The sequence below is a fragment of the Setaria viridis genome, chromosome 5 (assembly GCF_005286985.2).
Source record: "Setaria viridis chromosome 5, Setaria_viridis_v4.0, whole genome shotgun sequence".
Taxonomy (NCBI): Eukaryota; Viridiplantae; Streptophyta; class Magnoliopsida; order Poales; family Poaceae; genus Setaria; species Setaria viridis.
In genome coordinates this window covers 32,065,867-32,081,117 of record NC_048267.2, presented here as the reverse complement: position 1 = coordinate 32,081,117, position 15,251 = coordinate 32,065,867, and the positions used below count along the sequence as shown (strand labels likewise).

At 49.6% G+C, this 15,251-nt stretch overlaps 2 protein-coding genes and 2 long non-coding RNA genes across 5 annotated transcripts; 3 read left to right on the top strand and 1 right to left on the bottom strand.

Annotated features, from left to right (window-relative positions):
* The first annotated feature begins 409 nt into the window (after nt 1-409).
* Nucleotides 410-4,226, top strand: LOC117854720 (NAC domain-containing protein 73). Its single transcript, XM_034736945.1, has 3 exons — nt 410-1,404; nt 1,603-1,804; nt 3,243-4,226. The coding sequence occupies exons 1-3, from the start codon at nt 1,246-1,248 to the stop codon at nt 3,830-3,832; spliced, it is 951 nt and encodes a 316-aa protein (XP_034592836.1). The 5' UTR covers nt 410-1,245; the 3' UTR covers nt 3,833-4,226.
* Nucleotides 4,227-4,931: 705 nt separating this feature from the next.
* Nucleotides 4,932-6,812, top strand: LOC117858312 (uncharacterized). 2 transcript variants are annotated; one of them, XR_004640947.2, is made up of 3 exons: nt 4,932-5,848; nt 5,941-6,202; nt 6,358-6,812. It is a non-coding gene; the product is annotated as an uncharacterized lncRNA (long non-coding RNA). The 2 variants fall into 2 exon arrangements; XR_004640946.2 differs by having other exon boundaries at nt 4,933-5,848; nt 5,941-6,221.
* Nucleotides 6,813-9,243: 2,431 nt separating this feature from the next.
* On the bottom strand, nt 9,244-10,488 carry LOC117855582 (uncharacterized). Its single transcript, XR_004640525.2, has 2 exons — nt 9,890-10,488; nt 9,244-9,797 (listed from the first exon to the last, which is right to left on the bottom strand). It is a non-coding gene; the product is annotated as an uncharacterized lncRNA (long non-coding RNA).
* Nucleotides 10,489-11,801: 1,313 nt separating this feature from the next.
* On the top strand, nt 11,802-13,678 carry LOC117856448 (F-box protein SKIP23). The gene is made up of 3 exons (XM_072294010.1): nt 11,802-11,871; nt 12,476-12,936; nt 13,100-13,678. The coding sequence occupies exons 1-3, from the start codon at nt 11,802-11,804 to the stop codon at nt 13,676-13,678; spliced, it is 1,110 nt and encodes a 369-aa protein (XP_072150111.1).
* The last annotated feature ends 1,573 nt before the right edge of the window (nt 13,679-15,251 follow it).

Here is a 15,251-nt window from a genome sequence, read left to right as displayed (position 1 = left end):
TGTTTTGTCGGTGCTTCTCCCTGTCTTGTGAGACAAGTAGCTAGTTTTTCTTCATTTCTTGGAATGCAAGCCTCGCTCGGCCGGCCGCCTCATATCATGGGCTGGTAGCAGTACATGGCAAATCGGTCAGGTCAGCACTACAGGGCCCCTTTCAGACGTGCAAATATTAACCGTCAGATCATGGACGTCGACGTCAGCCAGAGAGGGAGTCAGAGAGGGTGTAGCGCACACACCATCCCCGTCGATGTGCACGCAGCAATTCGCGACGGCCGCTGGCGCAGAGAACCCGGCGCGGCACCCGCCGCCTGGCCTGGTTTCCGGCTCACGTATACGGCTTGCATGCCCAGACTTGAGGGCCAAGCAACCACCCATCATTTGGTCCATCCCCCTGCCGCCGCCTCGCCTCCTCCCCTAAACGTGTTCGCGCACACGCATCGACGACACATGGATCCGTAGCTACAGCAACGACTCCCTCGGTCCATCGGCTAACAACCCTACTGGTCTCGCCTGCGCTGCTCGATCAGCTCGTCTCATCTCATCTCTCAGCTAGCAGCCTTCACCTTTCTGTCATGTCCAGCGATCGATCTCTAGGCAGCTGCCGATTTCTTTTGTTATCTTTATAGCTGTGTTGAATCAATTTCCCCGGCCGTGGCGAGCTCGAGTTCGCCCGCTCGTACGTGGCGATCTTCTTGGGAAGCAACAACCAAAAAAGTTGGTGAGGATTCTATTCCCCTGTACCAGACAGACAGCGAGAGAGAGGAGCTAGCTAGCGGCACCAAGCGAGCGACCGGGCGCAGCGAGCACATACCACAGGCCGATCGCGCGAGCAGCAGGCAGGCTAGGGGATCGATCGATCTCCCGGTGTGGTGGCTGCTGGTGCCTGGCGGCCGGTAGCTTTTAACAGGGACAAGCTTCCTCCTGCCCTCTTTTTCTCTTTGTTCTCTCCCCGGGCGCTTTGTTCCCTCCCTCCCTCGCCCCGGCCACTCCCTTCTTTTGCGCGGCCTGTCATTCCCCCGGGGATCAGCCTTATCGTTGCCTCATATGGGGGCGAGCTGAGAGCAAAAGCCAGGGCCGGCACCGGACAAGGAGAGGCTTTCGATCTCCCTCTCTCTCCTCTCTCACTCTCTACTTCTCTCGTCACGTACTCCCTTGTGAAACTAGAAGAGGAGGGATCGAAGGTGGTGAGAGAGGGGCCGGGGGGAGAGAGGGCGAGATCGATCGTCTCGTCGTCGTCGATCGACGACCATGACATGGTGCAACAGCTTCAACGACGTGCGCGCCGTGGAGAACAACCTGGTCACCGCCGCCGCCGTCGCCGCCGCCAAGAAGCAGCAGCAGGCGTCGTCGCACGTCAACCTCATCAGGACCTGCCCCTCCTGCGGCCACCGCGCGCAGTATGAGCAGGTAGTAATGCATGCAGCATGCTCTTTGCAAACCACAATTTTGTTCATTCTTCTAGACTGATTGCCACATATAGATCTATATATATGCTAGCTACCTATATATGCTATATCTGAGCATGCATATGACAACCGTTAATAGCAGTGAGCTGCGTAGTTAATCATTAACACAAGTGCTTGAATCGATCGATCAACCCATCAGCTGCAGGCGGCGGCGACGATCCAGGACCTGCCGGGGCTGCCGGCCGGCGTGAAGTTCGATCCGACGGACCAGGAGCTGCTGGAGCACCTGGAGGGGAAGGCGAGGCCGGACGCCCGGAAGCTCCACCCGCTCATCGACGACTTCATCCCCACCATCGAGGGCGAGAACGGCATCTGCTACACACACCCGGAGAGGCTTCCTGGTAAGTGCCGTGGATGATGATCCACGTTTTACACTGCTCCTTAGCTGCATGCTTGCGTACAAACTTGCTTTTGCATTACACCAGCCATCACAATTCGCAAAGCGTTAGCAAACGGCCGACCTCTTTGAGATTTGGACCTGTCCAGGAAGGAAGATAGATAGATCCGTCACGGAAGAACCTTGAGATCAAGCTGATGAGCCTTTAATTTGAGAAGGCTTGTAGAATAATTGTTCTTTTAAAATTCTTCTTTATTGATTTCTATGGATAAATCCTTATATATTTTGGTATTAGCAAAAGATTAAGTTTTCCTGTTTTAGTCGTTTTCAATTGGGTGGCCTTGCTTAATCAATCATGGATAGAAATTTAGTATGCTGTCTGCACACTCACGTTATATTATGTAAAATTACAAGTGTATTATATTGTCTGTTTATTTCTGTGTACTAGTACCACAAGACTAGCTCTTCATGCATCCATATGCAACTAGTTATTTGCTTTTGAGCTTGGTACCGTATAAATATCGATAAAGGGTGCCTTTGAAGTAACCGCTTGTCCTACTTGGCATATAGTTTAGTTGTACCTGAAAATGATAGGTAGACAACGCAGTTCCATCAAAGGTCTACGTCATGCAGGCTGCACGCAACATCAGATCAAGGAAGTATAACCTTTGAAAGGACTTATGATGCACATGAACTATTTCCTCCTTTATCTTTAGATTTTTTTTGATTTCAGGTATATATGATATAATAAGTAGTGGATAATGCAATCTAGCTAATCACGATGATTTTCCCTTTTGCTTTCGAAGATTACTTCCCCAAAGGCACTACTTTATCGTGCAAGCAAGAAACTTAACAAGTAACAAGTCTAATTAAATTTCAGTAGAGGCTGTATTTCCTTTTGCAATAAAAATTACTATCTGGCCCTGAATTTGAACATGCGCCTCAAATAGTTTTAAAGATGTTTTATTCCTCATCTGACGCGTGATTTACGTGGATTAATCCCTGATATGGCATTGAGGTGGCGATTTGTTTATATCATTTCCTCCTCTGCGTACATCATTGAAAGAAAAAACCACAATCACAAACCTTATATGGACATGAATATGCTTTCAAAGTTTTTAACCTTCTTTGCACCAACCTTGCAAACTTGTATGGACCACTGATGCAATTTACTCGGCACTAAGCATCCATTTTTGTACTTTTATTTTGCGAAATTCACAAACTACTTTCGCCAAATATTGCATTGAAACAGAAAGCTTTACTTTTTATTTTTAGACAAATTGTAATAGGTTGATAACATGTTTATAAGAAAAATATGTATTTTTGTTGAACACAGAACACGTGAAACCATAACTTGTCCTCTAACATAGCTATGAATTAAACAGTTATATATTTTCAGTTTCGTCTGACACATTTGAGGCACGTGTCTTGATCAATTTCAGGTGTCGGCAAGGACGGCCTCATCCGACACTTCTTCCACCGCCCGTCGAAGGCATACACGACCGGCACGCGGAAGCGGCGGAAGGTTCACACCGACGAGCAGGGCGGCGAGACGCGGTGGCACAAGACGGGCAAGACCCGGCCGGTGTTCACCCACGGCAAGCTCAAGGGCTACAAGAAGATCCTGGTCCTCTACACCAACTACGGGAAGCAGCGCAAGCCGGAGAAGACCAACTGGGTGATGCACCAGTACCACCTGGGCTCCGACGAGGAGGAGAAGGACGGCGAGCTCGTCGTGTCCAAGGTGTTCTACCAGACGCAGCCGAGGCAGTGCGGCAGCGGGTCGGCGACGGCCAAGGACGTCGTCCCCCTCGCGGCCAGCGCGGCCACTGATCACCACCACCACCACCATGACGGCGGCAATGGCGGTAGCAACAGCATGCTAAAGGAAGCAGGCATTGTAGATTTCTACAGCCCGGCGGCGCTAATCGGCTACAACCAGGCGGCTCCTAACAACAGGGCGGCTGCTTCTGCTCACCTGATGCCTAACTTTGAGGTGCACACGGCAGGGGCGGCTGGCTTTGGTCCCTGACCAAGAAGTGCAAGTGCAACCATTCGACTGATATAGGTTAGAGGGGGAGAGGAAGGCAGGAAGATAAGGCACCGTCATGAATGCAATAATTTACAAGGGATCGAAGACCTTACTGAAACGTAATGCTGGACAATAAGAGGGGTGTTGACTGAGTGGCTGGACGTACAGATGCTGAAAAAGAGTAGGGATCGATACCATACATTGTTCATTAATCGTTACACATATACGTAACTTGACGTTATCAATTTTTTGTTCAATGATATGTTGTTTCATATTAAGAATGGTGGAGTTTAATACTGTATATTAGTTCTTAACTAAAGGATTTCTACATGTATACGAATCAGTGTACATCTGTCTTTTGAAAGAAATATATCTGCTGTATATTTTTTGTTGATTGTTGCTCCTCTATCGAAGGAAAAGGTTTTAACCTCTAAAGCATAACTTTGGTTACAGCTATCTACCATCTAGTTTCTCTCTCTTATAAAATTCATGGAATTCTTGTTAAGGAAGTTTTACGGTTTAAGCTATGTCCAATCCAAATATATTGGTAACTCAATTCATTTAACTATAATCCGTAAATATACATTAGACGAAACGTAAAATCAGTATCAAATTAGGGCCTGTTTGGTTTGAGTTGCTTATGCATAAGCAACTTAAAAATAAGCAAATAAGTTGCTTATGAACCAATCACTCTTACTTATAGACTTGCTTATAAGTTGCTTATGCATAAGCAAATAAGCAACTCTTGGGTTGCTTATGGTTGCTTATGGGGCACTTTACACCTCCTACCCTCATTCTCTCTCCTCTCTCCCCTTTCTCTCTCCTCTCTCCCGTCACCACTCAGGCCCACCGCCGCTTCCGCCCGCCACCGCCCGCTCGCCGCTCGCCTCCGCGTCGCCCACCACTGCCGGACGCCGCCCGCTGCCACTCCCGCCCGCCGCCGCCGCTCCCGCCCGCCCGCCGTCCGCCTCCGCGCCGCGCGCCGCTCGAGCCCCGCCGCGGCCCGCCGCTCGCGCCTCGCCGCCGCCGCCGGCCGCCCGCCGCTCGCGCCCCGCTCGGTCCCCATAGGAGCTGGGTAATTATTAGGGGTAGAGGAAAATGGGATAGCAGGGGTAAATATGTCAATAGCAATCAGATAAGCAACCCAAACCAAACACCTAGAGCTAAAAATAAGCAACTACAATAAGCAATTGAAACCAAACATGCCCTTGCTCCCCGCAAATCAGCACTCCAGATATAAAAATCCCCACCCGTGCCGCTTCAATACCATTAATTGGATCCCGGCGACGGGCGATGCAGCCACGGGCGTTGCGGCGGTCCGGCGGACGTACGCTAGGCATGGATGGCAAGGCCCAAGCGATGGCTTGTCCAGGCTCCAGGCATGGCGACGGCTGCTCACGTACGGTCCGTGCCCGAGCGTCAAACCCAACCTGGGGGAGCAGATCTGCGGCCGGCACTTCCCGGCGGCGGTAGTCATCGTGGGCGCCGTCGTCCAGGGGGCGGTGGTCTTCCTTGGCCGGTGCAGCTCGTCTGCGGTGGACTCAATGTCTCGGTCGGCAGCTACGGCGACCTGGCCGTGGGGGAGTGTCGGTCCGAGCCATGAGATCGGATACGGCGGACCTCGACTTCCTCGAGGTTCAGCGGGAATCTGAGCCATCGGCGTTGTGCTGCACCGCAGTTGTCTCCTCGGCAGCACAACTGCGTGCGCCTGGTACTAGAGCCGCTGGCCCCCTCCAGCCTCCTGCGCGGCTGGATTTCTCGGGCCAGATGCGCAAGCCCCTGAGACAGGCCATCCACCCCCGCACGAGGCCGTCGCCTTCGTGCCCAGGCGTCCGGCAAGCGGCAACGAGCGGGCCTGTTGCAGTGAAGTTGCCGCAGTCTTCGTTGTATGGGAGGGTCTTTCATGATTAATGGTTTCTTGCAATCCGTGGAGACCTCCGATATGTTCATGCTGGCCACACTTTACGGTCTAATTTGGAAACTCCAATCCTTCTGGAATCCTGAACTTTTCACCAGGTAGGTAATCCATGGGATATAATTTTAATTATTACCTTAGTTCTTAGTGGGGGTTTTCCATCTCTGAGTTTTACTCCCCTTGCTTCCAAAAGGTGCCTACATGTAGGTAACTTGCTCGACAAAATTCCGCACACTAAGCTCATTTGTCCCGGTGCATGTAACAAGTCCCCGATGACTCGCTGGCACTGGTCTCATCAACGCGGTAACGAGCAGCCACAGCAGCATCTGGTGACGCCCATTCACGTGGCTGAGACGCCCTTTTTGGTGCCTGGTGGACGATGGGCACGACGGCGACGAGATGCAGTTCATTGTGCATTCATCCCCAATGTCAATTTGTTGACAGACGAGATGCAGGTATTCCCAGTCGTGTGAGGTACTAATTTTCATTTGAGAAGTATATACTGCTATTCGTAAAATTCAATGCATATGCTACATGTCAGAAAAGAGTAGTATATACTGCTTGGCAAGGAGTATGCACTCTAGTGATGCCGATTTTTGACACGTGTCAGGGTCGGCGTTAAGAGGAGAAGAAAATAGCCGACGCCGTTAAACAAGAGGCTGTGGCTAGGGAAATCGACCGATAAAGCTACAGTGTTTCGGCCGATTAGCCGATGAGGTCGATGGGGACTGGCCGATTGGAAGCCAGCTCGGCCGATATGGGCCTGAATGGGCCAAGGCGGTAATAAGATAAAGACAGGGTTGGCCCATAGAGGATTGATTGGTGTTCGACTCCGATGCGAGTTGTATCCGTATGTAAATATAAGAGATAAAATTGTAGTCGGTTAGAAAACGAGTTATAACAGAGTATAAATAGGTGCCTCGTGAGGCTTGTAAAACAATAAACAATCATCAATACAAATCTACTTTTTCACACAACTTTACGTTCAAGTCGGCGACTTCGCCAAACCCTTTTCTTTTCACGAGTTCGTGCGAGTTGGTAGGGCTGCATACGACGAATTTGTAAGTTCCGCGTTTCGAGTAACATCTAAACTTTAACTTCGAGCACATCGCTGTTGTTTTGTTTAGATTTATTCACCAGTTATCGATATTTGCTAGAATTATAGGTTTTACCTGTTATTTTAGTTTTTATCACCAGTTATACAGCTTGAGGCACGAACTGTCGCCTATATCTGTACACCATTTATTATCATACAACCGATTAGATCTGTTTCAGGTGTTGTTTCTGTAGCATTGTTTAAGTTACTTTAGTAGTCTCTTTTCCGGTCATCTTTATATCAAATCGGCCAATCCGCTGATATAACTTTTGGAATAGATCGGAACTTCAGCCGATCGAATCTCTAATTTGATATATTTCCTTCATTGTCAATCAACAGGTCAGATTGACTGACATGCCGCGCGAACCGTACCAGGGCGATAACCCGAACAGGAGCTAAGCAGATTCTCCCGGATCATGTGCTCGACGCAGGATTCAGGACCACCGCCCGATTTTTTGCGTCAACACACTCTCAGAAAACAGAGCAACATGGCTCCTATTTGATCATTTTCTTGCTCATATATCCCTTTCAGACTCTCCTGTTGACATCTATACTCCCATTTTATCCAACGGATTGAAAATTTACTGCTGCCTAAAACACTGCTGGGGGAATGGCATGATTGGAGGCATTTGATGATGCGAATGGAAGCTTGGAGTTGCAGCTAGATGAGATGCTGGTTGTGAACTACACAGTATTCTTTCACCAACTGAACTGATAGGAACAAATTTATTTCAGTTGCTACAATATGTCAATATGGTGTTGGACTGAATAGGTAGAACCTGGTTCTCAGCACATACCTCCGTCGCCGAGGCAAGTCCACATGGCTCGCAGATTCTGTCTTATTAAATAGGTATTGAACTGAACCGATTAGGATTTAGCAGTTCGAGATACATGTTGAGATGCATGTTAAACCATAGGCATGATTCTAGTTGAACTAAAATTATTTCCAGGTTGACTGTAAGAGACAATGATCAATCTGATCCTAAATGCATACTTGCATCCAGCAGCAGGTCATGGTAATTTGGCAATTACGGCTTCGTTATCGGTTGGTTTCCTGTTGAACTATCCTTTTCGTTGTACCATTACTGCAAGTGCATCATCACCCAAGACAGGATATATTATTCTTATGGTTTGATGTTTGACAGCAAGACCGATAGCTGGATATCTGAGATCCAATACTTCTTTTTAATATAAAAGTTGTGCATACAGGAGTAATTCTTTTGTAAGCTTGGTTTATGGTTCATGGTTGGAGTATTTTTTTTTCAATAGTACACAAGTAATTTCCATGTTACAGGAGTAATTTCCAGCAGATGGATGCTTTATACAAGAATCTAGCAACATCGTGCTTTGGCACATGAAGAAATAGTGGGCAGGCGAGCAGCCACATCGTGCTTTTTATGATCAGCTTGTATGTCACATGTTTGTTCAAATGCTCTTTGTAATATAAGCACAAATTCAATTGTAAAATGTTTAATATATTTGTGTGATCAGCTTCGTGCCACATGTTATTTCGAATGTTTTTAGTATAAATAATAAACACATGTCAATTACCATTTAATAAAATCTTGTCAAATTACTCCATGTTATGGGAAACTATTCCTTATTCCCTACGGGAAAAAGAAGAGCATAGAAATTACTCCATTTTCTATGACTAATTACTCCTTTTTCAGAACATGGAGTAATTGTTCCCGTTTGCTTTATTAGAAAAGTAGATGACTAATTAAATCCTACGGGCAAACAAAACACACATAAAATTACTCCTTTGTTTGCAAATCACTCATTGTTTTCGGTGGCTAATCAAGCTGTTGCAAATTACTCCACAAGTATTTTTCAAATTCTAATGAACTAATCTTTAGAACCCAAAAATACTCATCCAATACAAAATATTACTCCTTTTAGATAAATTACTCCACGAATAATTTTGTGATTTAGTAGCTATCCTGAAATTAGGAGTTTAAATTATAGGAGAGATAATTACTATTAGTTATCTTCAAAAGTATTTTTATGGAAAAATAATTACTGTTGCACGCCCGTGATATCCTCACAACTGTTGAAATAACTCATCACCTGGAATCACGTTTCAATTTGCATGCAGGCATGGTTGTCTCTCTCGTAAACAGATGCGTGCATTTCTCTCCAAATTAATCTCCGTCACGCTAGCTTGCGCACATGCAAGTGCATCTCAATTCGCTAGTCCCACACAAGGCCTACGGCGCACCCCTTCTTTGCTTGCTTGTCTTCTGGTCATGGAGCTGGCCATCGCATGAGAAAAAGATGCGACTGTGTCAGCTGGGCCTCCACACGGCGAAGGCGACGCCCGAGAAGGATGACAGCGTAACAGTGGCATAGAAAATTACTCCTTGTTCATATGACTAATTACTCCTACGGGCAATAAATAAATACATAGAAAATTACTCCATTGCAAAATCACTCGTTTTGATGTCCGGTTAGGGCAGTCCCAATGGATAATTTCTAGATGAAGTTTCCAAGAGAGAAAAGGAACAATTAATATTGAGTAGAAACTATCCTTCACAGTCCATGATTTCTATAGCAGTTTCTACACAAATCAAAACTTAAATGCAGCACTAAAAAGAGTGTATCAGCTGTGGCAAGCAACCATGTAGCCTCCTTTGCACAGTTGACACTATCTGCAGGATCATTGCCACTCTTCTCTGGCGTAACCGGTGCCATATCCGCCTTCTTCAGAGATGCACGTGGCACATTGCCCTTCAGATCATCTGACGCCATCTCCATTTTCTCGATCTCTGCGAAATCGTCTAGCAAGTTCATCTTCAGATCATGGCTGGATGCACCGTTCTGCTTGGGTATGACGATCCGACTTTTGCTTAGTGATAGCTTCAAATAGCTTGCCAATAAGTTTCTCCATGCAAAATTATGCGGCCATCTTCACCTTGGTTAGATTCTACAAGCTTCGATACAATCTCAGTCTTCAACTGTTCCATACTCGAAGTTAACCATCGAATCAGAAAGGAAGAGATATGCAGGACTGATTAAGATGACGGAGCACATCAGAGAAAAAAAGTACCTCAAGATCCAAGACGGATCAGCTGCTTCCTCCTACTCCATATGCAAACGTGGTTGATCAGAGAAATTGGTGAGATTTTGGGTGGCGCAGGTCCTCAACTGCAGACGGGCAGTGGGACGCTCAGCAGGCGCACACGGACGCGCGCCAGAACCTGCTGCCCCCGCGCCTTGCCTGCTCCTTGCGTGCGGGAGGAGGTCCCCGGCGCGGAGGCCCGAGAAGGCGAGCGCAGACCGGCGTATACAGCGTATACCGGCGTATACCTGGACCCCAGGGTGTCGTCCGGCGGGGGCGCGGCGTTGGCGGCGGCCGTTGGGGAGGAGGCAGCGGGAGGTGGGTGAGCCCGTTGTGAGAGCGCGAGCGCAGACCGTCGGGGGAGGAGGCAGCGGCGAGAGCGCAAGCGCGAGCGCGGCGGCGACTGCAACCTGCGCGGAGGAGCCTCGGCTGCGGCAGCGGTGAGGTCAGGGGAGAGGGCGGGCGGGAGAGGGCGGCGGGGAGGTTGGGGGAGATGGGGCGCGGAAGAGGGCGCCCGGCCGCGACGGCGCCCAGCCTGCGCACCGGATCCGGAGAGAAACCAGTAGTTTCTCCCCAACGCATTTTCTATCGTTTCTTCGTGCGTTGATCGGTGTGAGGACGTCGTTCCCTCGCGGAGAAACAGTTTCTCCTTTCCATACTCTCTCTCTTCAATAACTCTTTTGCCACATCAGCAAATTGCTGAACTGTCAGCTTAATTAAGAGGTATAGAAACTACCATCAATATCCCATTGGGACTGCCCTTACTCCTTTCATATATATGCCTACGTAGTCCATGTTTAATTACTACTTGCTTCTATGAAAAATTACTCCATATGTGCAAACAAAGAGAATATAAATTACTCCTTTGCTTGCAAATTACTTGTTTCCCATGACTAATTACTCTGTTTGCAATTGCTCATTGTTCCGCTCCATGACTAATTACCCCAGAGGCCGTCGTGCCATCTTTGTGGTGAAATCAGTCGGTTGATAACTACTCCTAGTTCGGTCAAAAAGTAATTTAAAAGCTGACTGGTTTTGTATGAGTAATTTCTTCCAAATAAATGAAAAGTATGAATTAGCTGACTTTGTTTAACTGCAGCTGAAATCCCTCTCTTCCTCTAAAATTTCATTAATTGCAATGAAGCTTCATGCACTACCTGCACGAAACTCGCCTCATCTATCCTTATTTCTTATATATCTGCACCAGATGCCGTAAAAACATGGATTGCCAATCAATCAACGAATCAAAGGATTAAACAAAGGGATTCTTTCCAATCGTACCTAGAAATTCCATCATGATGCTCCTGTGTCTACTGGTGGTTTGATTTTGATTTGAGGTTGAAGATTGGGATTATGGGGCTGGGAGCCCCGCCGCTCGTGAGTCGTGATACGTTGCTGGTAGCCGCCGCCATGACCCATGAAGAAAATACTCACCGCGCAGTTATAAAAATACGATAATAGGGCCAGCTCGGCCAAGCCGCCGGAGCTCGAGAACCAGGACGCAGGACCCCGCCGGGGACGACGCCAGCGCGCGCCGCCGAGCCATAATCAATGGACAATTAAGATTCAGAAAACACATGCACGCAAAAACGGATGAAGGAAAGATGTGCGAACGATTTTTTCTACCCGGGGATGAAACGAAGTAATACCGTGGCCTGCTGAGCTCGCCGGAGCTCCGGCCGAGGTTCGTAGACTTTGCCGGCGGGAGGAGGCTAGCGCCGCCGGTCAGTAATCGACCGAGAACTGGGGATCCGGAAATAGACACATGCAAAACGGGTGGAGAAATAGCACGGCGCATGATTTTTACTACCTAGGAACAAAACGGAGTAATTATGCTTGGGATTTCGGGGTTCGGGGCGGACTCCAATTATGGCTGGTTGGGTTAGAGGGATCAACGCCAATGGTGGTAGATCAAGTAAGGACGGTGAAGCGAGGCGGCACCAACATCGTCGGTCAGGTGCTGGAGCATGGTGAGTGAACGCAGGTGCATGAGCGTCGTGTAATTTGCCTGCAACTCACCACGTCGCGCACCCAATTAAATCAACTGTCCGCCACGCCTCGCCGGGCCCCGTCGCTGCTACCGAAACATTCGAGTGGTGCGCGAGGGGTGACCTCGTGACTCGCACCGAGGCGGGCGGAGTCGTTCGGGACGCGCGCGGGGTTGCTCCGGATTCTCAGGTTCGTTCAGATTATTATGAGTGCGGGCCGTGGGTTCCCTTGGACGTCTACTGGGCTGGCCTTACTATTGGGCTTCTTCCCATATATTTTTCCTTTTTTGAAATGAAAAATGATGAACACCCAGTTAATCGGCAATCGACCGACTTTTTTTTGGAACAAAAATCGTCTCTAAAGAAAACTCATATCGTTGCCACGGCACCTTAAACCATGCGTTTCGACGACATCCCCGCAGGCCGCAGCGATCCACTGGGCCGCGCTGAGTCACGACAAACGCAAGCCCACTGGGCTGCGCGGCTCGCGGTTGATTCGGTGTTTCCGGAATCGAAATTCCAAAGGAAGCTTTCCGGCAACCTCCGACGTCTGTGTTAATCCGTCTCCGAATCCAGACTGTGCTAGGTTCATGTCACGAGTTTGCCATTCGCCTTACCGTCATCGACTGGCTCAAGTTCCGCGCCGTGTGCGCGGCGTGGAACCGAGCGGCCGAAACGGCCCTGGCCAGCGGGCGCCGGCCGAGGCCCGAGCCTCCGTGGCTCATGCTTGCAGGAAGCACCGCCGATCCGACCACTTTCGACTTCTTCTCCTTCCACGACGGTCGCAGCCGCACAGCTTCTCTGCCTGAACCTGCAATCCAAAGGCGCATATGGATCGGCTCCGCCCACGGCTGGGTCGTGACCGCCGACGAGGAGTGCGCGCTGCACCTCTTCAACCCCGTCACCGGCGCCCAGCTCCCGCTACCGTGCATCACCACCATGGGCTTCTTCCAGGCCCTGCCACGAACCAAGAGTGGCAAGGCGACCGGGTTCCTGTTCCACGAGAGCTCGTTCCTGGCAGTCCACTGGCCAGATCGAGCCTTCAAGGTTGTAGAACGGCCAGACGAGATACATATTGGTCGGATGCCGCTGCGTTTCCTCCGCAAAGCCGTGCCCTTACGGGACCCAGGTGGTTCCGGCGAGTACCTCGTCGTGATGATCCATGGCCCTGCCATCACCGTACCTGTTCGAAGACGTCGTTCTTCACAAGGAACGGTTGTGCTCCATGACAGCGTGTGGCGCGCTCCTTGTTTGGGAGCCTGATGGCGAGAAATTCAAGTCGCGGATCGCTGTTCCGGAGCACAACGAAGGTGAGGAATACGTCTACTTCAGGAAGTACCTGGCAGAGTCGTTGGATGGTGATCTTGTGCTGATATGTAGGGAGCACAGGAGTTGTTACGGCGGAGAGTCTGACCGCAGCGCTAGCGACGATGACTACACTGAGACCGATCCAACTGTAAGGTTCCAAGTATTCGTCCTCCGCGAGGGCTGTCAACGAAGCGAGTGGAAAGAGCTGCATGATCTTGGCGGCGCTGCACTTTTCATTGGCTACAACTCGGCAGTGTTCTTCCCGGCCGATGGGATCCCCAATTTGCTAGCTGACTATATCTACTTCACGGACGACAATTTAAGCATCTCCTGGCGGAATAAGCAGGAGCCCCGCGACATGGGGGTTTTCGACATGAAGAACAAAATGGTAAAGCTGATGCCATCGGTAGACCAGCACTCAAACAATTGGCCCCCACCCATTTGGGTCACGCCTTCTATAGTAGATATTGTAAAGGCGTGAATCACACAAGTTCCAAATGTATTTACTTACGTAGTACAAAGCCATTGCTAGCCAGGGTTACAAAATTGCCACATTGTTATACGGCGCACATATGTCTAAACCCCTCCTTCCAAATTATAAGTCACCTTAGTTTCTTTCATCTCATCTCAAGTCAAACTTATCTAGCGTTGATCAAATTTATAGAAAAATATACTAACATCTACAATATTAAATAAATATACAACCAACATGATCCATGCGTGATGATCCATTGAAAGTAGTTTCATATTGTAAATATTTGAAATGGAGAGAATATTATGTTACAATGGTATACGGGCTATTAAAACGGCCGCTTTGTATCCACGCAGGATGTTGTGTCGGCTTAGGTCCTTTCATTGCACTTTCTTTTATGGTCATGTTTGGATCCACCAAGTGGCTAAATTTAGTTACTATGGATCCAAACAGGACCCAGCTATTACCAGGTAGTGAGAAAATACAAGATTACTATAGCGAGAAGCTATTACCAAGCCAAAAGAATTAGAAAAAAGCTACTGATTAGCAACTTTGTTGGTTTGTTATGAGTTTATGCTAGTTATATATATAGAAGGTGTGATCTAGACTGGCGGGGGGCAACTTTTTGAGTGCCAAACTAGTGAGGGTTTGGGCTTCACCACTTTACTCTTCATGTAGGCATGCTAACAAGGTAAAACCCACCCTAACCCGCCCCAACCCGCAGCTAATGGAAGAATATTACTGACCCACCCCCACCTATAAATACATTTGTTCTACCCACCCCACCCTGCCCCACTAGTGCGGGTTAACCATGGCATTACATGCTCAGGTTCATTATATGCATTAAATACCAATGATGCCCAGCACGAGCCCGCAACATCGCCGTATGCCGCGGCACATCGGCTGGACGGAGCCGAGCCATCCGGCGGCGACTGCGGTGGGGCCGAGGAGGCCTGGCGCGAGAGCAGGTGCGTCCGGTGAAGCAGGTCGAGGATGAGTGCCATGACGTTGTCGGCGACCTTCTCGGCGCGGTTGGCGTCGATGTGGACGAAGCGGAGGCCGAGGTCGGCCGCAAGGGCGGCGTTGGCGGCGCGGTCTGCGTAGCCGAGGCAGAGCAAAAGCTGCCACGGCCGCAGGCGGCCCTGGGCGGCGCGCAGGAGGAAGGCGAGAGAGGGAAGGAGCACAGCGGCGGCGGCCTCGACACAGCCCAAGGCTACGGCGGAGAGGGGCACATGCTCGACCGCGGCCACGGTGGCCAGGCCCTCCTGCTACAGCGAGGGGTTTCGAGGCAGTTGAGCGAGATGACCAGCCCCCCATCGCTGGGCGCCGGCGAATGGGCCATCCTAGCTGGCTCAGCTTGGGGCGGTCGGATCGGGAGTGGGGCGGGGCCAAGGTTGTGGCGGGTTTTAGGACCGATTCCAACCCTCCCCGACCCGCACTTTCAGTATACCCAACCCGTCCCGACCCGCTAGCATCTTGAACCCATTACCACCCATCCATAGAAACCCCGTGCGAAGACCCACCCTGAAATACTTCAACCCGCCCCACCGCCCCACTAGCAGGCCTATTGTGCGCCAACACC

Excerpts from the sequence above, each read along its gene's own strand:
- LOC117854720 (XM_034736945.1), top strand. The coding sequence starts at position 1,246 with ATGACATGGTGCAACAGCTTCAACGACGTGCGCGCCGTGGAGAACAAC. Across the intron at positions 1,405-1,602 it reads ACCGCGCGCAGTATGAGCAG|CTGCAGGCGGCGGCGACGAT; the intron begins GTAGTAATGCAT and ends TCAACCCATCAG. Across the intron at positions 1,805-3,242 it reads ACACCCGGAGAGGCTTCCTG|GTGTCGGCAAGGACGGCCTC; the intron begins GTAAGTGCCGTG and ends GATCAATTTCAG.
- LOC117856448 (XM_072294010.1), top strand. The coding sequence starts at position 11,802 with ATGGTGGTAGATCAAGTAAGGACGGTGAAGCGAGGCGGCACCAACATC. Across the intron at positions 11,872-12,475 it reads CGGTCAGGTGCTGGAGCATG|GTTCATGTCACGAGTTTGCC; the intron begins GTGAGTGAACGC and ends AGACTGTGCTAG. Across the intron at positions 12,937-13,099 it reads GGCCAGATCGAGCCTTCAAG|GAACGGTTGTGCTCCATGAC; the intron begins GTTGTAGAACGG and ends GTTCTTCACAAG.